The 26,538-nt window shown below is 64.0% G+C and overlaps 3 protein-coding genes and 1 long non-coding RNA gene across 6 annotated transcripts in view; 3 read left to right on the plus strand and 1 right to left on the minus strand.

Annotated features, from left to right (window-relative positions):
* AGAP3 (ArfGAP with GTPase domain, ankyrin repeat and PH domain 3) overlaps positions 1–5,725 on the minus strand; it is a 111,883-nt gene extending 106,158 nt beyond the window's left edge. For all 3 annotated transcript variants that reach the window (XM_063163157.1, XM_063163068.1, XM_063163245.1), the window contains exon 1: positions 5,446–5,725. In XM_063163157.1, coding sequence (XP_063019227.1) covers positions 5,446–5,725 — 280 coding nt within the window. The remainder of the gene's footprint in view (positions 1–5,445) is intronic.
* Positions 5,726–6,232: 507 nt separating this feature from the next.
* On the plus strand, positions 6,233–13,836 carry LOC134423580 (uncharacterized). The gene is made up of 3 exons (XR_010029152.1): positions 6,233–7,765; positions 13,002–13,081; positions 13,408–13,836. It is a non-coding gene; the product is annotated as an uncharacterized LOC134423580 (long non-coding RNA).
* Positions 13,837–14,073: 237 nt separating this feature from the next.
* On the plus strand, positions 14,074–15,841 carry TMUB1 (transmembrane and ubiquitin like domain containing 1). Its single transcript, XM_063166204.1, has 2 exons — positions 14,074–14,447; positions 14,889–15,841. Exons 1-2 carry the CDS (start codon positions 14,074–14,076, stop codon positions 15,241–15,243), a joined length of 729 nt encoding a protein of 242 aa, XP_063022274.1. The 3' UTR covers positions 15,244–15,841.
* Positions 15,842–16,627: 786 nt separating this feature from the next.
* On the plus strand, positions 16,628–26,238 carry FASTK (Fas activated serine/threonine kinase). Its single transcript, XM_063163744.1, has 9 exons — positions 16,628–17,111; positions 19,378–19,848; positions 20,445–20,593; positions 20,793–21,009; positions 21,470–21,629; positions 22,554–22,645; positions 22,883–23,498; positions 23,992–24,106; positions 25,935–26,238. Exons 1-9 carry the CDS (start codon positions 16,643–16,645, stop codon positions 26,019–26,021), a joined length of 2,376 nt encoding a protein of 791 aa, XP_063019814.1. The 5' UTR covers positions 16,628–16,642; the 3' UTR covers positions 26,022–26,238.
* Positions 26,239–26,538: the final 300 nt, after the last annotated feature.

Below are 26,538 nucleotides of genomic sequence, written 5' to 3' on the forward strand. Positions count from 1 at the left end.
CTGGTCCGAGAGCTGGAGCCCCTCTGCTCCAGAGCCAGGCTGCGATGTTCACCTGGGATGACCAGCTGGAGATGCTCACCTGGAGAAGAAAAGGCTCCAGGGAGACCTTAGAGCTCCTTCCAGTGCCTGAAGAGGCTCCAGAAGAACTGCAGAGGGACTCGGGATAAGAGTGACAGGACAAGGGGGAATGGCTTCTCATGGACAAGAAGGCAGGGTTGGATGGGATACTGGGAAGGCATCTTTCCTTGTGAGGAAGCCCTGGCACAGGCCGCCCACAGAACCAGTGGCTGCCCCATCCCTGGAAGTGTTCAAGGCCAGACTGGATGGAGCTTGGGGCAACCTGGGACAGTGGAAGGTGTCCCTCCCATGGCAGGGGGTGGAACAAGATGGTGTGTAATCCAAACCATTCTCTGGTTCTGTGATTTGCCCAACCTCTCATTTTGTGCTCTTTCAACCACCTTTGCACTAAACTTCCAGCAAATCTGGAGCCCCCAGTGCTAGAGTGGCCATTACCTGCATGCAGGGGTAATGCAGCACGAGCCACAGAGCTGCCCAGAATGCCCAGGATGTGCCCATGGCTTTGGAGTGTGCAGCTCCCCCCACGGCACCCCAGCACCATGGCCTGTGGTTTCCCAGCCCTGGGGAACTCACAGGCCCACACAAACAGGGCAGTTTCTGCAGAGGTCATGGAATTAGCAGGAAAAAGCTGGCTAAGCAGAACGCTCTCCTTCCCAAAGGGTGTAATTTACTCGAGGCTGATTCAGCAGAGCCAAGACATGGTGAGCCCTGAGTGCAGCCTGGCAGCGTGGGGCTCCCCCAGCACTGAGGAGGGTCCTCATCTTCCTCCAGGAGCTCCTGCAGCAGCGGCAGCTCCTGCCTCGGTCTGCTCTGCGAATCAGCACATCAGTTCCAAAAGATGTTGGGAAAGGATGGAGCATGGAGCAGGAGGACTGGCGCTGGAACTGAACAGAATGATGAACTTCAGTCAGTTCAGTTCATGAGAAACAGAGACAGCAAAGTGGCCTCAGTAACTGGTGCAAGTGGCTTTAAACAGGAAAATGCCCAAAGTATCAAAGCAGTCCTTTCTAAGAGGGAAATCAGAAAATACCCAGGATGTTGGAGATGCCAGCTGGAAAAGTCACAGCACTTACTGACAGCAAGACAGGTTATGATGGAATAAACTCCTGAGGCACAGGCCCAAGTCTGTTCCTCCAACAGGCCTCAGCCTGAGGCCTTGTTTTTAAGGCTACAATCTTGGGATGGGCTGTTTACAGCAAGTGACCCAGTGGTCCAGCCAACAGCCAGGCCCTGCAGCGAGGCACAGCCAGCAGTGGCACAGCAGGTGTGGAGCTCATGGACATCCAGGCTGCTCCCAGCCACCACACACATTCTGCAGGGCCTCCCTCATCCCCAGCCTCTGCCAGAGCAGCAACAGCTGGAAACTGTAGAGGAGAGCTTGCCCAAACTAACCCTGCTTCTTAAACTGCAGACAGGTTTAGTGGCAGGTGGGAGAGGTGAGGAAGGACAATTAAGGTTAAAAAACGTGTGCCCCAGGTAAAGCTGACTACAGAGAGATTCCTGGTGCTGCTCCCTAGACACCAAGTCCTCACCATGGCTCAAACCTCCTCCAAGCCTTCCCAGAGAGCTGGGCTTTAGGTGGGCTGCAAGGCATGTGCACAACCACAAACGTCAGAAGAAAATTCTCATCATCTGGCAGAAGCTCTGTTGAGCGAATCTCACCTACTTCTTATCTCCCTTCTACCCCTCCTCCTGCCTTCACACCTTTGCACCCCCAGAAAACCTCTGTGTAACCATCTCCTTGGTGCCACACCATGATCTCTGGCTATTCCACCTTGCTGGGGCTGTGTCTCCCAGCTGCCCATGGGTCTGTGCTGGCTCCTGCAGCCTGTCCTGCATTCCCTCAGGTAACCCTCACACCAGAGACATGGCTCGTGCTCCTCAAACCCACGCTCTGGTCACTGCTCCAAGTTCACTTCTAGGAAAGGAATTAGGCACTGTGCAATTAGTGCTCTAATTACAAACTCTATTAACACGGTTCTGTCTGCAGCCTGTCCCAGAGTCACGACGTTGGAGGCCACATGTACTGCGAGCAGGGCTGCACAGGTTGGTATGGTTCTGCTTTATGCAGATATGAAATCTTTTATAGAACTCAGCAGCTTGCAGCAGTCTCCACAATTTGGCAAGGAAAGCAGCCTGGGATGAGGGAATCGCTTTTTGCAAGCCCCCTGAAAATCTGTCCAAATTTGGAGGTTAGAAGCTACCAAAAGCCTCCAGGTCCTGCCTGTGATGCAGCTGATGCTGGCGACCAGCCCAGCGCGCCATCTCCCCAGCCCCAGCGCCCCTCAGCCCCCGTCGCCTCCCAGTGCAGCTCCAGCTCCAGGAGGAGACCAACACAGAGCACAGCTCCCTCTCCTCCCACAGCGGCACCATGGATCTGACCCATGAGCAGGCGCAGCTGCTCTCACCCCACCGTGGCTGTGAACTTCCCAAGAAAGGCTCGTTCCCCAAGCCTGGGGCTGGCAGGGCTGCAGCTGCAGCAGCCCCCCAACATCCACCCAGTCCCCCTGGCACAGCCACACACCCCCCCTCCATCCCCCAGTTTTGTACAGCTCTGCCAACGCCCCCAAATCCACTGGTGACACCCTTGCGGTGACACTTGTGGTGACACGCCTGCAGGGACACTGGTGGCCCTGGCCCAGGGAGGTCAGCTTGGACCCCCGGCCCCGCTGCAGCACAGTACTGCTCCCCTTCAAAAATGAGGGAATTACCTACAGGAAAGGAATCTAGCAGGACGACATGAGCAAGTCCTGCGAGACCCAGCACTCAAGTTTTAGGAAATTGAATTTGGGGTTTCACTGGCAACTTCCGTCATGGATTTTCAGACCACAAACCATTGTTCCAGTCAGGAACATCAACAAACAAAACGCTCTTTCAGACATTTCTGTATCAAGCCCCAAACCTGCAGTTTAAAAGGAAATTCCCTTCCAGACCAAGGCACTCCATGGAATGATAACATCTCCAGCAAGGCTCTTCCAGGCGTTAATTAACCCCTGTTAATTCACTCACACACACCTGGTAATGGGTCACAGGTAACTGTGTAAACACAGCACACATTTCACCAGGATCAGGACTCATCCCAGTGCCTGGCAGGTATTAAGGGAATGCAGACAACGAAATCTGTGGGATTCCTGCTACAAATCCACAGGGAAGGTTCAGAAGAGACAGGATGGGGCTGTGGCTTGAGCAGGCAAAGCCCCCAAGGACACGCAGCCTCTGGCACCATCCATGCCACAGCCCTGCAGACACAGGTGAGCCCCGCAGACACAGGTGAGCAGGGCAGCCCTCAGCCCTCATTCTGGGGACACAGGGTGTTTTGGGAAGCCCCGAGCAGCTCAGCAGCAGCAGGCAGGAGGCCGGTGAGTGCGTTCACACCTTGCCAGCAGCACAGGAACCACGCAGCAGAGGAGTTGCTAAGAGACGCGCGCCTCCCACCCGCGCCCAGCTCCCGCTGCGGGACACACAGCCCGCAGCCGGGGCTCTGCAGGGGCACGGGGACAGGGGCACGGTGCCCGGGAGGGCTCTGCCCACAGCGGTGACCCTGGCAGCACCCCGGGCACAGCCCCGCCGCGTCCCAGCCGGCAGCTCCTCTGTCCCGCAGCGCAGGAACCTCACTCATGGTAAGATCATGTCACAGTGATCTCGGGGCTCCCACCACAGCTGCCATCAGAGGCACAAAGCACGGAGAGCTGCCATGGGAACGGGCACAGCACAGTCCTCCCCCACGTGCCCACTGTGACTCCCCCAGCTGGACTCGTGGGACCCCAACATTATCAGACTGAGCCACTGCCACCCGTCTCCATCCAGCCTGAGTCCCTTTGCTCTTCTCCTCCAGTTCCACCAACCCAGCAGCTTTCTGTGGCTGAAGACCTCCACAGATGTGGAAAGGCCTCTCCAGCCTCAGCACAGGGTTTTTACATCCTTCCTGTCTTAACCCCACTGAGTGTCTTTTGTCCTCGCACCACAAGGCAAATAAATACGTTCCTCCAACCCTTTTCTTTCTTACAGGCCTGGCTGTTCTTTCAGGCCACGTTCCTTTCCTCCTTTCCACAGAAACCCAAAAGGACCACAGAGGGATGCAGGCCTCTGGAGAGGCAGCCAGACTGCTGCTCACATGCAGTATCACCATGGTGGCCAGCACCCCTATAGTGGGGTCACCACTCCCCAAAAGCACCTCGTGTGCCCCTGCAGTGACATTCCTGGCATGAGGCAGCAGGAACGGAGCTGAGCACGCTGCCACCAAGCTGGGACAACAAAACCCATGGCAGGGAAACGGCAGCACTGGGCTGGACCGGGGCTGCTCACACAGCCAAAGGCACCCGCGGCCCTGCCTTCCGTGCTGCGGGGCAGCTGCAGGAACTGCAGGGCAGAGGGACCCTTGGGCTGGGGGCTGCAGCAGCCTGCCGGCCCACGGTGGGCCTGAGCACAGCTCCATCAGCCTTCCCCTCCCCTCGGCTCCACCGCAGCCACTGGCCCATCCCGGCCTGCAGCTCCACCCCAGCCCCCTTCATCTCAGCCCGTCGGCTGCACCACGGACCCTCAGCTCCATCGCAGACCCCCGGCTGCATCCCTGTCCCCCAATTCCATCGCATTCCATCGCAGCCCCTCGGCTCCATCCCTGTCCCCCAATTCCATCGCAGCCACAGCTCTATCCCTGTCCCTCAATTCCATCCCAGCTCCTCGGTTCCATCCCCATTCCTCAATTCCATTGGAGCCCCTGGGCTCCATCTCAGTCCCGCAGCTCCATCGCAGCCCCTCGGCTCCATTGCATTTCCTCAGCCGCTCTGCAGTTGCTCGGCTCCATCCCTCCCCTGGCTGCCGGCTCCCGGGCCGCAGTGTTCTGCATTGCTAATGTTAACGGGCTCCGGCGGATCCGTTCGTGTCGATGCTGAGCACGAGCCCCCCCGCCCGCCGCCGGACCAGCGCCCGCCCCCGCCCGCCGCTGCCGGCAGAGGCCGCGGGCGGAGTCCCCGGCCCTGCGCAGGCCCGGCCGCGACCACCATCGCTGCGGGGCCGGCCGGGGCCGGGGCGGGGGCGGCTGACGAGCGTGTCCGCTCCGCTCCGCTCCGCTCGCTCCCTGCCTGCCGCCCGGCCCCCGCAGCCCCGCCGAGCCCGGGCCCGCTGCCGGCGGCGGGGGCGCAGCCCGTGAGCCCCGGCCCGCGCAGGCCGCGCCCGGCGCCCCGCGCCCCCGGCCCCGCCGCCGCAGGGCCCGGCGCGATCCCGGCGCTTCGGGCAGGGCCGGGCCGGGCTCCGCCGGGCCCCGCGGGCGGCAGCGGGCGCAGGTGCAGCGGCGGCGGGGACAAAGGCGGCGGCGCGGGCGGGCCGCTCGGTGCCCGTTCCGGTGACCGCTCGGTGCCCGGTGCTCACCCTCGATGGAGATGACGTGCTCGCGGATCTGGCTCTGCAGCGCCAGGTCCTCCACGCGCTCGATGAGGTCGTAGATCGCGTAGATATTGGGGTGCACGGACTCGAAGCGCCCGATTTCGGCGCGGATCGCGGCCGAGTTGGAGAGCCCGAACTGCGGCGGGGGCGGCCCGCCGGGCTGTGGCCCCGAGGGCCCGGGCACGGGCACCGGCACCGGCCCGCCCGGCGCCGCCAGGCTCTGCTGCTGCCCGGGGCTCTGCCCGGCGCCGCCCGGGAAGTTCATCGCGGCGGCGGCACGGCCGGTCAGCGGCGCGGCGCTCCGGGCAGCCGCTGCATGGCCGCAGCCGCGTCCGTCCGCGGGTCCCCGGGCTGCGCCGCCGCCCCCGCCCGCCTCCCGCCCGCTCCGCCCCGCCCCGCCCCGCCCCGCCCCGCCCCGCCCGCGTCAGCGGGACCGGCCCCGCGGCGGGCGGGGAGCCGGCCGGGCAGAGCGGGGAGCGCAGCGGCACCGGGAGGGGACCGGGGCGCGGGCAGAGCGGGGAGCGGAACGGAACCGGGAGGGGACCGGGGGGCACGGGCAGGGCGGGGAGCGGAACGGAACCGGGAGGGGACCGGGGGGCATGGGCAGAGCGGGGAGCGGAACGGAACCGGGAGGGGACCGGGGGGCAGGGGCAGAGCGGGGAGCGCAGCGGCACCGGGCGGGGAACGGGGCACGGGCAGGGCGGGGAGCTGAACAGAACCGGGAGGGGACCGGGGCACGGGCAGCCCGAGGGGAGCGGGGGCGGCTGGCACCGGGAGCGCAGCGCTGTCGGTGCCGGTCCTGCCCGTCCCGCCGCGGCCCCTGCTCGCTCGGCACCCCGGTGGTGGGCATGGCCCCGGCCCCCGCCCGGCTACCAGGCCCCGCTGGCACAGTGATGGAGCTGCCCAGGGCACCAGCTTGGTGTCAGTCTGGCCATCTCGGGGGATGCTGCTGGGCGGGGACTGGTTACACCCCTCCCGTTGTGCCCATCCCTAAATCAGCTGGCATGGGGTACCTGGGGCACAGCAAGGCTCTGGATGGGCACAAGGCTGGCAGCCCCTGGCAGCACCCTGGGGGCCAGGGAGCTCGCTGGGGCATCACAGCTGAAATCTTCCGAATGGCTGAGAAACGTTAAAAAGAAAGGGCCCTGGCAGACTAAATAAAAAAGTGAAATTTGGAAGAGGAGAAGGAACAGAATCTGAGCAGCTGAGAGAACCAGGATTGCAATGAATTTCTCCCTCAGTCCCACTGGGACCAGTCACGGTGTGCAGCAATGCCCCAGTGCCAGGGGGCTCAGGGGGCAGCTGGGGCTGGTTCGCACCCTCTGCCCCTCTCTGGGTGGTGGTGGGAAGGGCTGGAGGAGGAGGAAGAGGACAGCAAGGCGGAAAGGAGGAGGAGAGATCCCTGGGAAGTTTCCAAATGCCTCCGGGCTCTGGAATCCTCTGTGACTCCTCAAGCAGTGGGTGCTGGGTGTGTGGGTGGGAGAAGCACCTCCCTGCCCTCTTCCCCTCCTTCTTGTGCCCTTCCAGGATTCCTTGAGTGTGTCCCTACTGCCTCTGCCACGAGAAGGGGGTTGTTAGAAAACAGCTTTTATGAGGGTTTTTTGAAAGCATTTAGAAAATGTGTATCTGTTACAGCACCGGGCTCCCCTCGCCCTGCATGCTCCCTCACCCTGCGTGCTCCCCAAGGCTCCCAAAGGTCTTTGGAAGATCTGTCGGTCACAGCTCTGCTCAGTGGGAGCTTCCCTTTGAGTCTGAGAGGATTACATCCCACCATCCCAACACAGCAGGCCTTTCTCAGCCTGTTTTTTGTTTGTGTGTGTTGGTCCTTGCCTTTTTCTCCATCTTCCATCGTCACCAGCATCACCAGCACCATCCCAGGATGGTTTGGGGGAGAAGGGACCTTAAAGCCCGTCCAGTTCCTCCCCTGCAGACAGGCACACCTTCCACCAGGCCAGGCTGCCCCACACCCCCTCCAACCCAGCCTTGAGTTCTTCCAGGGATGGAGCAGCCACCGCTTCTCTGGGTAACCTGTGCCAGGGCCTCACCACCCTGACAGGGAAGAATTTCTCCCCAGTACCCCACTAAACGCTGTCCCCAGTCAGTTATCACACAAGCATTTGTGAATTGTCTCCATTCCAGCACCTTTGACTGCGCAGACACCCCAGGTGCAGCCTCCTCCGCCGCGGCACCCTCTCAGTCAGGGATTCCAGGATTTATCCCTGATGAAGGAAGGGACATCATCCCTCATCCCTCCTCACCCTCAGTGATGCAGCCTGCACCAGTCGAGGTGGCTTTGCCCTGACAGGTGGGCTCTGGCCTCCCCACACCCCCTGACCCTGCTCCTTTGCCCCCTGCTCCTCCTCCCCCTTGTCTGGCTCTTCTTCCTCCTCCCCCGGCAGGGATGAGCGGTGCCCGCCCTGCCCTGCAGCCCTGCTGCTCATACAGACTGCCCTGAGGTGGCAGCTGGGGTGTCCTTGTGCCACCAGTGCCCCCAGCACTGACCCCAAGGTCCCACTGCCCCCCACAGCCAGCAGGGCACAGGACATGGGACACAGGGCACACACAGGGCACAGGACAGAGGGCACAGGGTGCAGGGCACAGAGCACAGGACACAGGGTACACACAGGGCACAGAGCACAGGGCACAGGACACAATGGCACAGGGTACAGGGATGGAGCATCACCCAGCCCCAGTGGGCACAGAGGGCCCTGTCCCTGCCATCCCTGTGCACTGGGACCCTCAGGCAGCACAGAGAGCCCTGTCCCTGCCAGCCCTGTGCACTGGGACCCTCAGGCAGCACAGAGAGCCCTGTCCCTGCCAGCCCTGTGCACTGGGACCCCCAGGCAGCACAGAGAGCCCTGTCCCTGCCAGCCCTGTGCACTGGGACCCCCAGGCAGCACAGAGAGCCCTGTCCCTGCCAGCCCTGTGCACTGGGACTCCCAGGCAGCACAGAGAGCCCTGTCCCTGCCAGCCCTGTGCACTGGGACCCTCAGGCAGCACAGAGAGCCCTGTCCCTGCCATCCCTGTGCACTGGGACCCTCAGGCAGCACAGAGAGCCCTGTCCCTGCCAGCCCTGTGCACTGGGACCCCCAGGCAGCACAGAGAGCCCTGTCCCTGCCAGCCCTGTGCACTGGGACCCCCAGGCAGCACAGAGAGCCCTGTCCCTGCCATCCCTGTGCACTGGGACCCTCAGGCAGCCCCGGGACCAGCGCAGGGGAACTGGAGCCTGGAGTGCTGCAGAGGGAGCAGAGCAAACAGATGGAGCTAGGGCTGAGCAAAAGGATGGGAGAACCTGGGAGAGAAGCTCAGCATGCTGAAAAGGCAGGAGCGGGTGGGGACAAGCCGAGGCTTTCAGGAGCAAGCATTCCCTCAGGGATGGCCACCACCTGCCTCCCGCAGACACAGGCCTCTTGAGGATGTAAACTGCTTTTCAGGAGGGGTTTCACCCTCACATCCTGAACTTTCTCTGCTCCATCTGCAGCCCTCCCAACTGACGCTGCAGCTCGTGAGTGCCTCAAACCAGCGCTGCTGCCAAGAGGAGCTGCCTCCTCCTCTTCCTCCCCCTCCTTTTGCTGCTGCTGCTCCCACCCCTGGAGCAGCCACCGGGTACCTGTGGTGCCCATGGCAGTGGGGTGGAACAGGGTGGGTGTGAGGGTCCCTTTCCTTCCCACCCAAACCATTCTGTGACACTGGGCAGTGCCAGGGCCCATGGGGGCAGCAGGAGGGTGCCCACAGCAGAACCCCAGTGCCCACCACAACAGGAGGGTCCCCACAGCTGAATCCCAATGTTCACCACAGCAGGAGGGTCCCCACAGCAGAACCCCAGTGTCCACAATAGCAGGAGGGTCCCCTCAGATGAATCCCAATGTTCACCACAGCAGGAGGGTCCCCACAGCAGGAGGGTCCCTACAGCAGAACCCCAGTGTCCACAATAGCAGGAGGGTCCCCACAGCTGAATCCCAGTGCCCACCCAGGATGTGGGGCTGGGAGCAGCACCCCCAGAACAGAACTGAGGGGAGGCCAGGGCCCAGAGCTGAGCTTCAGTCGGTGTCAGAGCAAAAAGGGCAGAGAGGGGGTCCCGGCGTTCCCCAGGCCTTTATGGCTTCTCAGGCCCTGGGACACTGAGGAGTTTGATCCCTTCTGCAATAAAAACTGGAGCTTTCTCTCTGTGGGTACACCAATGTTGGGAGAGCTGAGAACACAGCTGGGGACCCTACTCCTCTCCCCAGACCAAGGGGAGCAGGAAACTCCATCCATCCCTGGGGGCTGGGGCAGCCCTGTGCCCCCACCAGAGCTGTGGCTCCTGCTCCCAAAGGCAGCGCGGCTTTGGGGACACCAGCGGTGTTGGATGTCACCCTCCATGGCAGGGGCTGTTCCCTGGGCAGGGATCAGCCAGCAGCTCTCCCGGAATGGCTGCAGCTCTCTGATCTCGCTCTGCACACCGAGGCTGCCCCGCTAATCCCCGCAGATCCGCAGCACGCGGCTGCCAGGGTGCAAGCTGAAATCCTCTGCTGTGCCCTGCCTGGGCTCTGGGGGGGCAGAGAGGGGCAGAGAGGGGCAGGGTCCCACCCAGAGTCACGTCCCTCGCTGCGCCAGGGACAACAGCGCGGCTGCTGGCATCATGGGGCGGCCAGCATTATCCAAATCATTTGTCATCAATACACTTTCAATTAACTTTCCTCTATATTTCCTAGTATCAAAAACAATAACCAACTGTCATCATCACTCCACAACCACCCCCAAACAAGCATAGAATTGACCCCAGAACTAACCCCCCCCCCAAAAAAAACCCAAACAAAAATACGAACCATGATGACAAATCATCAACCAATCACCCACCAAATTTTATGTTCTTGTAGCTTATAGAAAGCATGACACTGAAGATGTCAAGATGGCTGCTACACACACCCAAGGACAAAAGACTTAGTCCTAACTTTACTGTTATTTTTTTGCCAGGTATATGCAGGACCATGGCTGGCTGTGTCCCATGGCTGGCTGTGTCCCTGTGTCCCAGGGCTGTTTGTGTCCCACAGCTGTCTGTGTCCCATGGCTGCTGTGTCTCTGTGTCCCACAGCTGTCTGTGTCCCACAGGTGTCTGTGTCCCAGGGCTGGCCGTGTCCCACAGCTGGTTGTGTCCCATGGCTGGCTGTGTCCCTGTGTCCCACAGCTGGCTGTGTCCCTCAGCTGGCTGTGTTCCTTGTTGTGACCCACCGCGATGCCGCCAGCCACCTCATGCCACCCTGTGGATTTTGGGGACAGCAGGGAGCTGTGCCGCTGCAGGCACCTTGAAGGGCTCTTCTGGGATGGGTGGGTGGCTCCCACCAGTGCTGCCTCTGCACAGACAGGGCCAGTGCAGGGGGGACATCCCTGTCTGGCTGGTGTCCCAGTGTCCCCAGTGCCCCACCAGGCAGGATCCCTCTGTGCCCCTCTCTGGTCACAGCCCCAAGCAGCTGGGCTGCCCGATGGTGTGGGCTCTGGGAAAAGAGGCTGGAAATGGAACAAGGGGCATTAAACCCCCTGGGCTCGGTGGGGGCCTGAACAACAATCCCAGCAAGGCCTGTGGGACAGGAGGGCCCAGCCCAGTCATGGGGGACAAACAGGGAGAAGCACTGAGAGAAGGTGAAATGGCGAGTAAAGAGGAACCAGGCGGGGGGGACCATGAACCCTGGCAGAAACACAATGGGGCAGCCCTTCTCACGAAAGCATTATCCCCAATATCCAACCTAAACCTCCTCTGGCACAACTCGGGGCCGTTCCCTCTGCTCCTGTCCCTGTTCCCTGGAGCAGAGCCCGACCCCCCTGGGGGCTGTGCCCTCCTGGCAGGAGCTGTGCAGAGCCACAAGGGCCCCTGAGCCTCCTTTGCTCCGGGCTGAGCCCCTTCCAGCTCCCTCAGGGATTCTGCAGCCCCTTCCAGCTCCCTCAGGGATTCTGCAGCCCCTGCCCAGCTCCCTCAGGGATTCTGCAGCCCCTTCCAGCTCCTCAGGGATTCTGCAGCCCCTTCCAGCTCCCTCAGGGATTCTGCAGCCCCTTCCAGCTCCCTCAGGGATTCTGCAGCCCCTGCCCGGCTCCCTCAGGGATTCTGCAGCCCCTGCCCAGCTCCTCAGGGATTCTGCAGCCCCTGCCCAGCTCCTCAGGGATTCTGCAGCCCCTGCCCAGCTCCTCAGGGATTCTGCAGCCCCTGCCCAGCTCCCTCAGGGATTCTGCAGCCCCTGCCCAGCTCCTCAGGGATTCTGCAGCCCCTTCCCAGCTCCCTCAGGGATTCTGCAGCCCCTTCCCGGCTCCCTCAGGGATTCTGCAGCCTCTTCCCAACTCCTCAGGGATTCTCCAGCCCCTGCCCAGCTCCTCAGGGATTCTGCAGCCCCTTCCCGGCTCCCTCAGGGATTCTGCAGCCCCTTCCCGGCTCCCTCAGCCCCTCCTGGGGCTCCAGACCCTTCCCAGCTCCGTCCCTGGACATGTTCCAGCCCTCCAGCAGCTGGGCACTGCCTGTTCCCCTGCACCCCAGGAGGGCAGAGCTGCCATCACAGCCCAGCTGCAGCAGGGCAGAGCTGCAGGAAGGGGCTGGGACACCTTTGGGTGTCACAGTCGGGGTGCCCACCCTGCTGACCCCTGGGACCCCCCCAGAGCTGCCTGCAGGGCCCTGGCAGCGCAGGGCAGTGCAGGGCAGAGCAGGGCAGGGCAGAGCAGGGCATTCCCACCCCCTGGACTAGCCACAGTTTAGAGAGCCAGGCTTCCAGGAGAGCATTGAAAAGCGCAAGGCATTGCGAGCATCCCCGGGCACGGCAGCACCAGCGCTCCCTGGCTCCTCTGCAGCAGAGTAAAGGAGCACAATCTGCTTTTTCCTGGGTGGCTGGATGGCACTGGGGAAGCGCTTTCAGGGAAATACTAAACAGCTTCTTAATCGAAGAATGGATGGAAAAGCCTCACTCTCTGGGAGCTGAAGCCAGACAAATCCACGGTGACAAGCAGACAGGGGATTTATTAGGGAGGGGATGAAGCGCGGGATAAACGCTCAAATCTGAGCAGACACAGCCCCTCCAGCGGCGGATCCGGGCTCATTCCAGAGTCGGGAAGGGATAAATCCCGTTCTGTGCCTGCAGGGATCAGCCGTGCTTTAAATCTGCTGCTGTGTCACATCCGCTGCTCTGACAGCCCGGGATGCGCTGGGCTCCTCGGGAGCCGAGGCTCGCACAGCTCTGCCTCACCTGGAGCGGGGATCTCTCACCTGCAGCTCCCCCCAGCATCCCTGCCTCACCTGGAGCGGGGATCTCTCACCTGCAGCTCCCCCCAGCATCCCTGCCTCACCTGGAGCCGCGATCCCTCACCTGGGGCAGGCATCCCTCACCTGCAGCTCCCCCCAGCATCCCTGCCTCACCTGGGGCGGGGATCCCGCACCTGCAGCTCCCCCCCAGAATCCCTGCACAGAAATCAGGGATTCCCTCCTGGGAGGGCCCCAGCCCCAGGTACCCCCAGCAGGAAGGGGCTGCCCTGGCTCGCTGATGCCTCCTGGCTTTGTCCTGATTTCATCCTGATTTTCTTCCCAGGAAAAATAATATGGAGGAGAAAATCCTCTTGATCTCATGCCAGGAAATGTCAGTGCCACAGCAGCGAGGGACCTGAGGAGGTTGGTACCAGTCGAGCCCAGTCACCACCCCTGGGGACAGGGGACATTGTTGCCCAGAATTTCCCCTTCACCCACAATTGTCCTTTATGGGAGAGTCAGTTTGTCCACATCTCCCCCATCCCTGTTGCTGTGTTTCCATGGTTGGACCTCTTCACCTAAAAGTAAGAATTTTTTTCTATTAAACTAAGAACTTTTCACTTAAAATTAAGAATCTTTCACTTAAAATGAACAATTTCTAGCCTAAAATGAAGACATTTTCACCTAAAACTAACAATTTTTAACCTAAAACTAAGGATTTTTCATCTAATATACAATATTTTAATCAGAGTCTGCAGGTGACTTTGGCCACTCCTGGGGATTCACAGCTCCAGAATCACTGAGGACAGAAAACTCTCGGAGAAGCCCAAGCCCACCACCCTCAGCACGACCATGGCCACCACTGCCCATGTCCCCAAGTGGCACAGCCACAGGAATTTAAACGTGGGAGTGACTGGAGCCATACTGGGGGTGACTGGTAGCAACTGGAACTACACTGGGGACAAATGGTAGCATAGTGGGGCTAACTGGGTAAATTAGAATTACGCTAGGAGCAACTGAAACCATACTGGCAGCAACGGAGATTGTATTTGGAGCAGCTGGGCCCATGCTGGGGAGAACTGACCCCACTGGGACTGTGTGGAAACACACTGCGGTTACTGGAATAGTACGGGGAGTGTCCAGGAGGAGCTGGGATCACACTGGGAATAACAGGGATTGCCCTGGGCGCGCCTCCGCCGGGCCGGGACTACAGCTCCCGGCGTGCCCCGCGCGGCGGCCACGCCCCCGCCACGGCGCCTACAGCCAGGACTACGTGCCCCATGGCCCCCCGCGCGCGGCCGGAAGCGGCGCGATGGCGGCCCGAGCCCGGCCCGGTGCGGCCGTGGCCCCGGTTCCCCGCGGCCCCGCGGGCTGAGGCCGCGCCCGCCCGCTGCCCTCTCGGTCCTGCCGCCGCCATGGCGCTCATCGAGGGCGTCGGCGATGAGGTGACGGTGCTGTTCGCGCTGCTGCTGGCGGCCGCCGTGCTGGGGCTCGCCTGGGCCTCCACGCGCGCCCCCGAGCCCGCGGCGCCGCCGGCTGAGGCGGCCCCGAGCACGGCCCCCGCCGAGCGCAAGGCCTCGACCCCCAACCCGGCTTCGGCCCCGGCCCCGGCCCCGGCCGAGGGAGCGGCGGCCTCCGATGAGGCGGAGGGGCTGCGGCACCGGAGCCCTCCCGCGGCCACCGCCGAGGGCCCCGCCGAGCCCACGCTGGTGCTGCGGCTCAAGTTCCTGAACGACACGGAGCGCCTGGCGCGGGTGCGCCCCGGGGACACCGTCGGTGCGCTCAAGAGGTGAGGGCGTGCGGCCAGGGTCCCGGGCCCCGCCCCGCAGCACCCGGCAGGGGACAGCGCTGTCCCGGGACAAGCGGCCCGTGCCCGGGTAGCTGTGCTCGTCCCTGGCGGGGCCGCGGGACAGCCCAGGCTCGCAGGGGACACCTGGGGTCGCTGATGGGCACAGGCACGCTCGGGTGTGTGGGCAGGGCGGGAGGGTCTGTCTCAGCAGATGACAGGCACAGGTGTGTGGGGTCAGGTGTGCAAGGCACGGTGGGGGTCAGGGTGGGTACACCCATAGGATGTGGATGAAGAAACTGAGCTGGCAGGTGACACTCCGGGCGGCTGATGGGGACACACAGGCTCAGCTGTGCGGGTGGGTGAGAGCTCGGGGTGGGCACAGGAGGTGGGTCAGAGGGCCTGTCCCGTCAGCGGTGTGACCGCTGTCCCTGTCTCCTGCAGGACCTACTTCCCGGGGCAGGAGCAGCAGGTGCGCTTGATCTACCAGGGACAGCTGCTGCGTGACGACACCCAGAGCCTGGCGGAGCTGCACCTGGGCCACCTGAGCGTCCTGCACTGCCACCTGTCGCCGCCCAGCGCGGCCGCCACGGCCCCCGGCAGCCCCGGCCCCCGCAGCCCCGCGCCCGCCGCGCTGGGCGTGGGCAGCCTGGCGCTGCCGCTCTTCGTGCTGCTGCTGGCCCTGCTCTGGTACCTGCAGCTGCAGCACCGGCACGTCTTCACCGCCACCGCCACCACCTGCCTGGCCGGCCTCACCCTGCTCGTCACCTTCGTGGCCTTCGCCATGTACCGCAGATAGCGCGGCCGCACCCGCACCGGGGACACGCGGGACCCTTAGGGCTGCCCAGCCTGCCTGGGACGTGGAGGGCTCTGCATTCAGCCCACAGCATATCGGGGGCACGTGGGGCCTGCCCTGCACCTGAAGGGGGGCTGGCCCCGGACTGTGTCCCCCGTGGGCCCAGGTGCCCACCCACGCCCTGTCTGCACACAGGGGCTGTGGCGGGAGTGGGGGCTCAGCTACCTCGGGGGGGCCCCGCTGCCCCCTGTCCCTGCATGGAGCATCCCCCCAGCCACTCCGCGTGCAGAAGCTCCTCGGGCGCGGTCCTGCCCGAGCCGATGTCCGTGCCCGCGGAGCTTCTCCTCGTGGGAATGCGGCCTGGCCCCTCCCGGGGGCTGCTCCCGGGTCCCGGTGCCTGGGGAGGGACATGAGCCCTGGCGTGCCGAGGGTCCTGGTGCCGGCAGGATGCGCTCCTGAGGTCCCTGTGCCGGGGGAGCTCAGTGCCCCCCAGCGGTCCCGGTGCCGGGGGTGGCTGCACTCCCCGTTGTGCCGGGGTCCCGATGCTGTGTTGGGGGTGCCACCCCCCACCGCCGTTCCGATTAAAGCGGACAGACTGTGAGCGGCCGTGGCGTCCCGGCTGTGCTGCGCCGCGGGTCGGAGGGGTGGCGGCATCCGGTGTGACCGGGCACCGGGCTGGGGGCGGGGCTTCGGGGGGGTGCGGCCCGGCTCCTCCCGCCACGCGCTCCGCAGGGCCGCAGCGCGCCTGCGCCGGCGGCGCCGCCCCGCGTTCAGCGGAGCTCTCGCTCATTGGCGGGGACCCGGCGCTGATTTGCATGCAGCGCGCGCCAGCCCCGCCCCGGAAGTGCCGCGCGTGGGGCGGGGCCGCAGGAAGATGGCGGCGGGGCTGCGCTCCCGGGCCGGGTCCGTGTCCCGGCGGCGCTGAGCGGCGGCGGTGGCGGCGGGAGCGAGCGGCCGCCAGCGCCATGTACGGCCGGGCCGGGTGGGGGGAGCAGGGAGTTCCGCCGGGGGGACCGGGGTGGGCCGGTGCCGGTGGAGGTCGGGGTATGCCCGGGAGAGGGGCGGGGGACACCGGGCGGGCGGGAGGTCCCGGCACCGTGGGGCCGGGCGGGATGCGGGCCCGGACAGGGCGGCGGGCCCGGTGCCGGGGAGTCGCGGGGGCGGGGATCCCGGTGGGTGGGGGGAGTGCCCGCGGCCGCCCGTGCCCCCCGCCGGCCCGGCCGTCCCGCCGGTCCCCCCGTCACGGCCCCGCCGCTCTGTCCCGCAGGGTCCTCCGGAGCCGCGGAGCCCCCCGCGCCGCGCCGCCCCCGCCATGCTGTACCCGCTGCTGTGCCCATGGCTCCGCGCTCTGACCCGGGCGGGCCCGCGGGGCCCGGCTGCCCGTGAGCGCCGCGGTGCCGCGATGTTCCCCGCCTGCTGCTGCGCCGGCAAGGCCAGGCCGCGCCTGCTGCTGCCCCTGGACCCCTACGGCCATGGGCTGCTGCCCGCTGTGCACCCGGACGGCGGCCGGGGCCGGGCCCACGGCAAGAGGAAGAGCTGGAACTTCATCCACGAGAAGATGAGCTACGACACCTTCTTCACCATGAAGCGGCTGATCGAGCGCTCTCGCAGCGTGGGCGAGGTGCTGCGCTGGGTCACGCAGAACCCGGGCAAGGTGTCGGCCAGTCACTACCCCATAGCGCTGCACAAGCTGGGGCAGCTCCTGCAGCAGCAGCCGGGGCCGCCCGCGGGGGCCGGGGACGGGCGCGGGCCCGCGGGGCAGGTGCTGGAGCAGCCCGAGTTCCACGTGCTGTGCCAGGCCATCGTCAGCGGCTGCGCCAAGTTCGACAACTTCAGCATCGTCAACTGCCTGTACGCGGCGGCCGCGCTGGGTGAGCTCCTGGGGTGACACACGCAGGGTGGGGAGCACGGCGCTGCCACGGTGCCAGCCCGAGTCCTGGGCACTGCTGCACTGCTGGGTCTGGGGCAGATGGGCTGTGACCCTTGGGGCTCTGGGCAGGGGGCTCAGTGCAGCAGCGATGCTCTGCTCCTCCAGGGCAGGAGGACTGAGTGTCCCTGGCTGACCAGGAGGTTGGTGCTGGGCAGCTCTGCTTGGCAGCATGTGTGTCAGCCTCTCCTGGGCCGTGTCTAGCTCCAGCTTGAGTTCCAGGCCCTGAAAACCAGGAACCACCCAAGCACCAATGGAGGACACCATGGGTTTGGCTGCACTCTCGGAGGGCACAGGCCCCATAGCACCAGGTGTTGCTGTGTGCGAGAGAGGGTTTGAGGTATTTGGGTTCCTATGCAGCTTCCTTGGCGTGCTGCTGAGCTGGGGAGGCTGTGTCCCAGGGAGGGCTGCATCCCAGAGGCTCCTGGGTGACCCTGCAAGTTCTGCTGCAAGCAAGGGGGTGGAATCCACATCCAAAGAGGAGTGGACGGCAGGGCAGGAGGGGGAATCTTTCCCTCTGTCCCGCTCAGATGAGGCCCTATCTGCAGTGCTGTGCTGCTTCCCGCTCTGAAGCCCACCAGCAGGCAGCCATGAAGCGAGCCCAGAGGAGGCCACAGAGATGCTCTGAGAGCTGGAGAGGGACTTGGAACAAGGGCCTGGAGAGGCAGGACAAGGGGGAATGGTTTCCCACAGCCAGAGGGCAGGGTTAGATGTGATATTGGGAAGGAATTTTTCCTTGGGAGGGTGGGGAGGCCCTGGCACAAGTTGCTCAGAGAAGCTGTTGCTGCCCCATCCCTAGAGGTGTTCAAGGCCAGGGGCTTGGAGCAGCCTGGTCTGGTGGAAGGTGTCCCTGGTCACGGCAGGAGGTTGTAACTGGATGATCCCTAAGGTCCCTTCCAACCCAAACAATTCCAGGATTCCGCGATCTGGCGGGTGCCTGCCCTCCTTCCCTGGCTCCCCCATCCCGTTCCCGTGTCCCGCAGCCCTGGGCCGGGGCCGGTGCTTGAGGCAGTAACCCGAGCCCCTGCCGGGCCGGGGGGGCCGGCCCTGCCCGCGGTCCCGGGCGGCGGCGCCGGCTGTTTGTTGACGCTGAGCGGGGCTGCCTGCCCTCGCCAGGCTCCCCGTGCTGGGCCCCCCACCTTGTTCTGCCCCCTTGTCCCTCATTAACACAAACTCCAGCTCTCCTCTGAGGCCTTCTCACGGAACAAAGCGGCTGCTCAGACCAATTCTGCTCGTTCCCCCAGCTGAGTTCTGATTAACAATAACCCGCAGTGACTGGCCCTGCGCTGCCCTGCGGCCTGAGCCCGCCCAAATCCTGCCGTGATGGGGAACTCCAGGCCCCCCCAGTGCTCTTTGCCTCTGCTGAGGAGATCCCTCCTGACAGCCAAGGCACTGAGCCTGTGCCCAGGCCTGGATAACACGTCCTGAGCTACAGGGAAGTGTTTCCCTGGGAGCCAGGTCTTTAGCACAAGCTAAAGCTGAGCTGGGAAACAGGAGAAGGTCAAAAAAGCCAAAGGATTAGTCTCTGCTGGAACAAACAGGGTTTAGTTTGGTCACATGGGATGGCACAGTTGTTTTCCAACCACAACTTTTTTTTATGAACTTTTTGATGTGAGTTTTTTGAGTGCACAGAGCGCCTGGAAGTGCTCCAGTGCTCCAGGTTGGAGCAACCTGGTCTAGTGGAAGTGTCCCTGCCCATGGCAGAGGTGTGGAACTGAGTGGGATTTAAGGTTCTTTCCAAACCAAAACAACCTGAGATTTTGGGATTCTATGAATTCCTTGTCTTTGAGATGTCTGAGACTTAGGAAATAAACCTTGCCACTGAGGGTGAGCTGCAGTGCTCCCATTGCAGTGGGACAGGTGGGAATGACCCACAGCTCCCTGCAGTGTTTGCTATGGTGTGGATACTCTGATGTTCTGCCCGTGCTTTGCCTTCCCCTCCCTTCCCCTGCTCGGTTTGGGCACTGACCCAGCACATCCGTCCAGTCATGGCAGTGGCCTCCTGCCCGAGCTCTGAGGTGGTTGTGCCGTGGGGCTGAGCTGTGCCAGGTTCCGAGTTGTGCCCAGGTGTGAGCCGTGCCGGGATCTGACCCGTACCCAGATCTGACCCATGCCGGGATCCAATCCATACCATCCCGTGCTGGGATGTGACCCGTGCCAGGATCTGATCCATGCCATCCTGTGCTGCGATCTGACCCATTCCCCCGCAGGGCTGCCCGGGGAGTCGCCACTGGTGCGGGTGCTGGAGGACGAGTCCCGCAGCCGCCTGGGCCGCTTCAACCAGAAGGACGTGTCGATGGTGTTCAGCAGCGTGATGCGGCTGCACCCCTCCAGCCCGCACCCGCTGGTGGAGTCGTGCCTCAGCAGCCTGGAGCGGCACCTGGAGAAGGAGCGGCACCCCCAGACCCTGTTCCTGCTGCTCTCCTACTACCGGCTGCGGGCGCAGGCGCTGCAGGGCCACGCGGCCTCCGACCAGCAGCTCATCAACAACCGCAAGATCCTGCGCCTGGTGCGGCACACGCTGGGCCAGGTGAGCGCCATGAGGGAGCACGAGCTGGCGCTGCTGGACGAGATGCTGGCCCTGTGTGCCCAGGAGGCCAACAACAAGGCCCTGGAGGCCATCTTCAGCTCCCAGCTCTTCTACGAGAACCGGCAGGAGCGCTTCATTCGCAGCATGGCAGGTGAGGGGTGCCCGGGGGGGTCCAGCGTTGCCCCCTCATTGGGGGTGCAGGGCTCTGGTCAGCCAGGGGACATGGGGGCCTCTGGAAGGGTCGAGGGCAGCCTCCAGCCTGGCCCTAGACATGTTTGGGTGGTGCAGCCTCAGCTGGGGCCCTGCTGAGCCCCAGAAGTGGAGCAGAAGGAACCCTGTGTCATGGCCACCCTTGTCACTGACAGCCCAGCCCTTTGACAGGCTGGGAGCTCCCCATTCCTCTAGGGCCTGGGAGGGACTGGGAACCCCTCTTTCCTTCAGGGGCTGTTTTCCCACAGTGACTCCAGGCTGGGCACAGCAGAGTTTTGGTGGGATTTTGCAGAAGGCCCCACTTGTGCACATTCCAGCTGTGCTCCATCTGTGCCTTCTGGCTGTGTATGACAGGAATCTGTCTCAGCCTCTCACCTGACACATACCTGAGGGTTTTTAGGAGCTGCCTGGCTTTTGAGGTTTCTGGGGCTGGCCCTCCTGTCCGGTCCTGTGCTCCCAGGCTGTGGTGGCTGCAGAGGACCTGGGCTGGGGACAGAGCTGGCCCTGTGATGGCCTCCCCGCTGTGTTGGCTCGCAGAGTGGCTGCCCCGGAAGGCAGAGAACCTGACCCCCTACACCATGGCCCTCATCGCCAAGTATGTGGCACGGCACCGGCTGCGTGAGCCACGCCTGCTCGACACCATCGCCAACTTCCTGCTGAAGCGCGGCGAGCAGCTCGACAGCAAGGTGAGTGCTCCCCTCCGTCTGTGGGCACGCCTGGGCACAGCAGCCACGGCCCTTCTCCATGCTGAAGGGGCATTCCAGGGAGCCAGGGGCCTGCCCCAGTCCTGGCGGGTTCTGAGCGTCCGTCTCTTCATGGCACCGCGCAGGTGGCCCCAACCTGTCCCTTGTCCCAGCCCAGCCCCACACGCCTCTCTTGCCACAGGTGATCCAGAAGTTGGTGTTTCCCTTCAGCCGAATGAACTACCGCCCCTCCAACCACGGCGAGCTCTTCCCCAAGCTGGAGGCCATCCTGGAGCAGAAGGCCGGCAGCTCCCCCCTGGCCACCGTCAACATCCTCATGTCCATGTTCCAGCTCAGCCACTTCCCGCAGACCGTCCTGCACCAGGTCTTCTCCCCAGGCTTCATCACCAATGTCATGAGTACGTGGGGCCATTGCTGGGGTGCTCCCAGCTGGGGTGGGGGCAGTCCCCAGTGGTACGGCTGAGCAGGGGTGCCCGTGGCGTGGGCTCCATGCGGGTGCTCCCGGCTGGCAGAGCCCCAGCTGGGGTAGGGGTGCTCCCTGGTGGCACGGCTGGGCAGGGGGTGCCCATGGTGCCTGTGGCGTGGTCTCCACGCACACCCCGCCCCGCAGGCAGCCCCTACGCTCCTGGGGCACGGCTGGGCGGGGAGTGCCCGTGGCGTGGGCTCCATGCACGCTCTGCCCCACAGGCAGCCCATACGCTGCTGGGCAGGGGTGCCTGTGGTGCCCGTGATGCCCATGGTCTCGATGCACACCCCGCCCCGCAGGCAGCCCATACGCTGCTGGGGCGGGGCTGGGCAGGGCAGGGGGTGCCCGTGGTGCCCTCGGTGCCCATGGTCTCCATGCCCACCTCCCCGCAGGCAGCCCGTACGCGCTGATCGTGCGCCGGTACCTGTCGCTGCTGGACGCGGCCGTGGAGCTGGAGTTCCGCGAGTACAGCGGCCCCCGGCTGGACCCGCGCTACCGGGTGCTCATGTTCGAGCACGCCCTGACCGCCGACGAGGCCAATAGAAAGTACAGGTGAGGGGCCGGGGGAGCAGCCCTGCATGGGGGACAGGGGTCTGTCACCTGCTCTGGCAGCATCCCGCACGGTGCTGGGGTGGAGGCCCCTATGGCAGCTCCAAAGCCTGTGGGGTAAAATCACAGCATTATTTAGAATTGCAGAATTGTTTGGGTTGGGAAAGCCTCGGAGACCTCAGTGCCTCAGTGGAGAAGAGGTGATATTCATACAGGGAGAACTGGTTTGGAAGGGCCTCCAAGTCCAGCCAGAGATACCAACAGTGGGGGGCAGAGGCTGGGTGCAGAGGCTTCCTTGGCAAGGCATTCTTGCAGTCAATGCCCTCTCTGTGCCACGCCAGCCTCACCACACTCCGTGCATTTCGGGGATACCGCCTGCTGGAAGCAGGATGTACAGGAGGTCAGGAGACTGGCATACAGGTGAAGGCTTTCAGATTGACAATAAGGAGAGCAAAAAATCAGATGATGGGAATGCATCCTGCACACATCATTTCCCAGCAGGACCTGGGCGGAGGAGGAGGAAGGGTGTTTGCATGAAGGGGCTGCACATCTGAAGATGTCATAGCAATGCTGGGTCACCTAGCCCCTGAGCCCACCTGTCCCCCAGCACTGCTAAGGCCACCACTGACCTGTCCCCAAGTGCCACATCCACATGGCTCAGAGATGGGGACTCCCCCCTGTCCTGGGCAGTGGTGCCAGGGCTGGACAGCCCTTTTAGGGGCTTTTGGTGTCCCAATACTGTGAGGAGCTTTCCTGCAAAAGGAACTGGAGCCCGTCCCCTCTTGACTCCCAACAGCTGAGCCCAAAACTCCAGGCCTGGGTGTCCCACTCCTGGGGGTTCCCATCTCCACATGGATGTACTCAGCACCAACAGTTCTGGGGACACATGCCAGCCCCTGCAGTGCCCTGACTGTCCCCTCCTTGCAGCTACAAGGGGCTGGTGGCCGAGGCCCTGCGGCAGCTGGTGGGGGAGGAATGCTACCGGCAGGACGAGGTGCTGCCCCCTGGGTACTGCACAGGTAACCTCCGGGCTGTGGGCTGCCAGTGGCATCGGGGGGCTGGGGGTGGGAGCTCATGTGGGGCAGAATGAGCTCTGGCTGCTTTGTCACTGCCTGTCCTGTGACACTGCCTTTGGGACAAAGCTCCCGCTGCAGAAGGGGCGTTCCCCTGTCTCTGCTGGCTCAGAGTCCCAGCTGGGGCACAGAGGTCCCGAGCCGTGTCCCATCAGTAGCTGATCCCTGTTCTCTCTCCCGCAGACTTCCTGCTGTGGATCAACCGCTCAGGCACGGTGCTGCCTCTCTCCCGCGTTCCAGCAGCTTCCAGGGCGCCCCCAGCCACGTCCCCTGTCACCATGTCCCTGCGCTCCAGCGTGCTCGCCCTCACCTCAGATTTGCAAGACTTTGCCCCGTTTGCTGCAGAGGCGCCCAGCAGCCCCCCAGGCCCCCGGGAGGGCAGCCGGGCCGGGCGGTTCCTGCCGGCGCTGTGCCCGGCCCCGGGGGGGCCCTGCTTCCAGCCCCCCTCGGACTATTACTGCGGGCTGAGCAAGGAGCCCTCCCTGGCCAGCCCGGGCAGCTCCACGCTCAGCAGCCCCTCCGAGTGCCTCTCGGCGCCGCCGCCCGGCACCCCCGACTGCTCCCCGCGCGCCTCCGCCACCTCCCTCTTCCAGTTCCCCATCGGCAAAATCCTGGAGGAGGAGGAGGAGGTGGCCGGCTGCCCCGGCCAGGAGCATGGCTGCTTCCATGGGGAGCAGGCCCAGGAGCAGCCCGAGGAGCGCAGCCCCCCAGCCAGCGAGGACGCCGGGCCCTCGCCGTGCCGGCCCAGCCCCAAGCGGGGCCCACAAGAAGGGCCGCAGGGAGCCGAGGAGATCCAGAGGTACGGGCAGGGCCACACCCCGGGTGTGCCCCGGGCGTGCCCCGGGTCCCCTTCTGCTGTAGAGCCACCCTGGCACTTCCCTGGCCCTGATCCCCTCCCGCAGCGCAGCCACCCTGGCACTGCCCTGGCTCAGCTGCCTTCCAGTGGAACAGCCACCCTGGCACTGCCTTGGCTCTGATCCCCTCCTGCAGCACAGCCACCCTGGCACTGCCCTGGCCCTGATCCCCTCCCGCAGCACAGCCACCCTGGCACTGCCCTGGCTCCTACTCGCTGAGACACTCAGCCCTGGCCCCTTCCTGCCCGGTGCCATGGGGCACACACAGACCCAGTCCCCACTCCACTGGGTGCTGTATACAGCTGTCCCTACCACCAGCAGGGTCTGGGCTCAGCTGGGTGCTGCTCTTCAGCTGCCACGGTGCTGGGGAGCGGGGTCCGTGGGTGGGGTGGCACTGTGGGGTGACGCTGCCCTCCCTCCGTGCTGTCCCCTGTGCAGGGTGGTGCTGTCGGTCAATGACAAGTGGCACTACTGCCAGAACTCCGACATCCTGGTGGGCTCCCGGGCCATGCGGGACCGGCACCTGCGGCTGCTGGGATACTGTCTGGTGCAGGTAAGGGGGGCTGTACCCCCTCCTCGGGGCCAGGGCACACGGTGGGTGATGGGCTCAGCGCTGGCATCCCCCTGCAAGGATGGGCCTGGCATCCCCAGTGTAAACACTCCTGTCCCTGTGAGAGGAAGCAGGGATGACTCATCCTCATGTCTCCTCGCCCTCCCCCACCCCATGCAGGACTTTTTCCATGCAGCTGGTGGGTGACACTAGCCCTGATGGAAAGCAGAGACAAGGGACAGTTTGTCCTGTGCGCTAAGACCCGACCTGAGTGAGGGGAAGGGGAAGGGGAGGGTGTTCAGCCCAGGCTGGCAAACACAGCCACGGGGGCAGCATTGGGTCTGGGGCCTTGGGGTGGAATCAGGTGGGGGGGACACAGATGGGCCCACGTATGGTGACCTGTGATCCCGTGTGCCAAGGGGGTAGGAGGGAGGTTGGGTCACCACCTGTGCCAGAGCCCTGCCTGCCCTGTTCCAGCCCCAGGTGTTCCCTGCCGAGTGCTGGGGCTGGGAGAGCCCTCAGGTGTGCAGCTCCTTTGGCAAACTCCAGGCGTTGGTTTAGGATGTGCAGCTCCCACGTGCTTCTCTGTGGGTGGTTTTAGCCTGAGGATGTCTTTCTGAGGAGAACGGCACTGGAAAGGAGCCCTCGTCCTGTTCACTCTTGCACTGCAGAGAGGACCAGGATTGCAGCAGTGCCTCCACCGTGCCATCCCACAGCCGTTCCCAAACAGTTTCACTCCCTGCTGCCGCCAGGCTCTGCCAGCCGCAGCTCCCTCCTCATCCTAGAGCCCAGCAGCCCAGAGCCCCGTGTTTGTGCAGAGCTCCAGAGTCCTGTGACTGCTGAGGAATCACCTGGGAGCTGCCCAGCAGTGTAGCTGGGCTGGGAGCAGGGCCAGCTCTCCCTTGAGCTGGTGTTAGGGCTGGGCTGGGCTGGCCAGTGCTGTCAGTGTCCCTCCTTCAGAAGGCACAGCAGGGACCCAGCTGAAGGGACCTTAAAGGCCATCCAGTGCCGGCCCCTGCCACGGGCAGGAACACCTTCAGCTGTCCCAGGCTGCTCCAAACCCCAGTGCCCAACCTGGCCTGGGGCAGCCACAGCTGCCCTGGGCACCCTGTGCCAGGGCCTCCCCACCCTCCCAGCCAGGAGTTCCTTCCCAATATCCCATCCAGCCCTGCCCTCTGGCAGTGGGAAGCCATTCCCCGTTGTTTTGTCTCTCCAGGCTGTTGACCTAAGTCCCTCTCCAGCTCTCTTGGAGCCCCTTTAGGCACTGGAAGGGGCTCTAAAGGGTCTCCCCAGAGCCTTCTTTTTCCAGGTGAAAACCTGTGGGTTGAGGGCCTCCAGCCCTCGTAACCTTTATTCCTCCCATTTGCTGCCAGTGGCTGGAGCGTGGGTCCCAATGACCCTCAGTCCTGCTCTGTGAGTGCTGCTGGTGCCCGCAGGGTTTTAGGGTTTGCAGCCCCCCGGTCCCCTCAGGGCTGTTGGACCTGCAGGGTTTCAGGGTTTGCAGCCCCCCAGTCCCCTGTCACCTTCCATGGAGGGTGCTGACAGGGGCTTGAGGGTGGTGTGAGGCTTGAGTTCCTCCCTCTGTGTGCCTTTAGCACCTGTCCAGGGCTGAGCTCAGGCTGGACGAGCTAGCAGCTGGGCATTGTCTGCACTTGCCCTGCTGTTTTCCATATTTCTGTCTGTGCCCTCCTCCTCCAGGAGGGATCTGCGTTCTGGTTCTTCCTCCCACCACCACAGAAGGCTGAGTGGGGCTGGGGGCTGGAGATACTGGGGATACAGGTGGGGCCAGACATGCTGTCACTGCTCTGACATGGTCCCTGTCCCCTCACAGCTGCCCTACACGGAGCTGGAGAAGGTGAGTGGCATCGAGGAGGCCAAGCACTACCTGCGGCAGAAGCTGAGGGAGCTACGCTTCTGAGGGACGGATCCGGGGGGTGTGGGGGGCCAGGTGGGTGCTGCCAGCCCCTTCCCCTGTGCCGGGGGATACGGAGCTGCCCCCCATCCCGGGGGGTCGGGGGATATGGAGATGCTCCCCATCTTGGGGAGCCAGGCTGTGGGGCCAGGCTGTGGGCACTGCTCCTCCTGTGGGGCTGGGGGAGTGTGAGATTATTTATTGCCGTTATGGGGGGCTGGGGTGTGACTTGGGGGGTGCTGGAGGGTGGGGGGAGTTACTGGGGAAGGTCCCTCATGGCCCCCCTGCCCCGGCTCTGCCACCTCAGCCTGGTCTGTTGCTGCTGCTGGGCCTGGCCTGGGCACCAGGGCTGTCCCTGTGTCCCCAGCACGGCTGCTGGGCCATGGCACTGGGCCTGGCCCCTCCAGGATCCCGGGGGGCTGTGGTGGAGAATCTGTGCAGGGCCGGGAGCGGGTGTGCACATGGGGCTGTTCCCAGGGCCTGGGCCTGGAGGAGGGGGGTGTTAGGGAAAGGGGAACTTTAC

The sequence above is a fragment of the Melospiza melodia genome, chromosome 1 (assembly GCF_035770615.1).
Source record: "Melospiza melodia melodia isolate bMelMel2 chromosome 1, bMelMel2.pri, whole genome shotgun sequence".
In the NCBI taxonomy this organism is placed as follows: Eukaryota; Metazoa; Chordata; class Aves; order Passeriformes; family Passerellidae; genus Melospiza; species Melospiza melodia.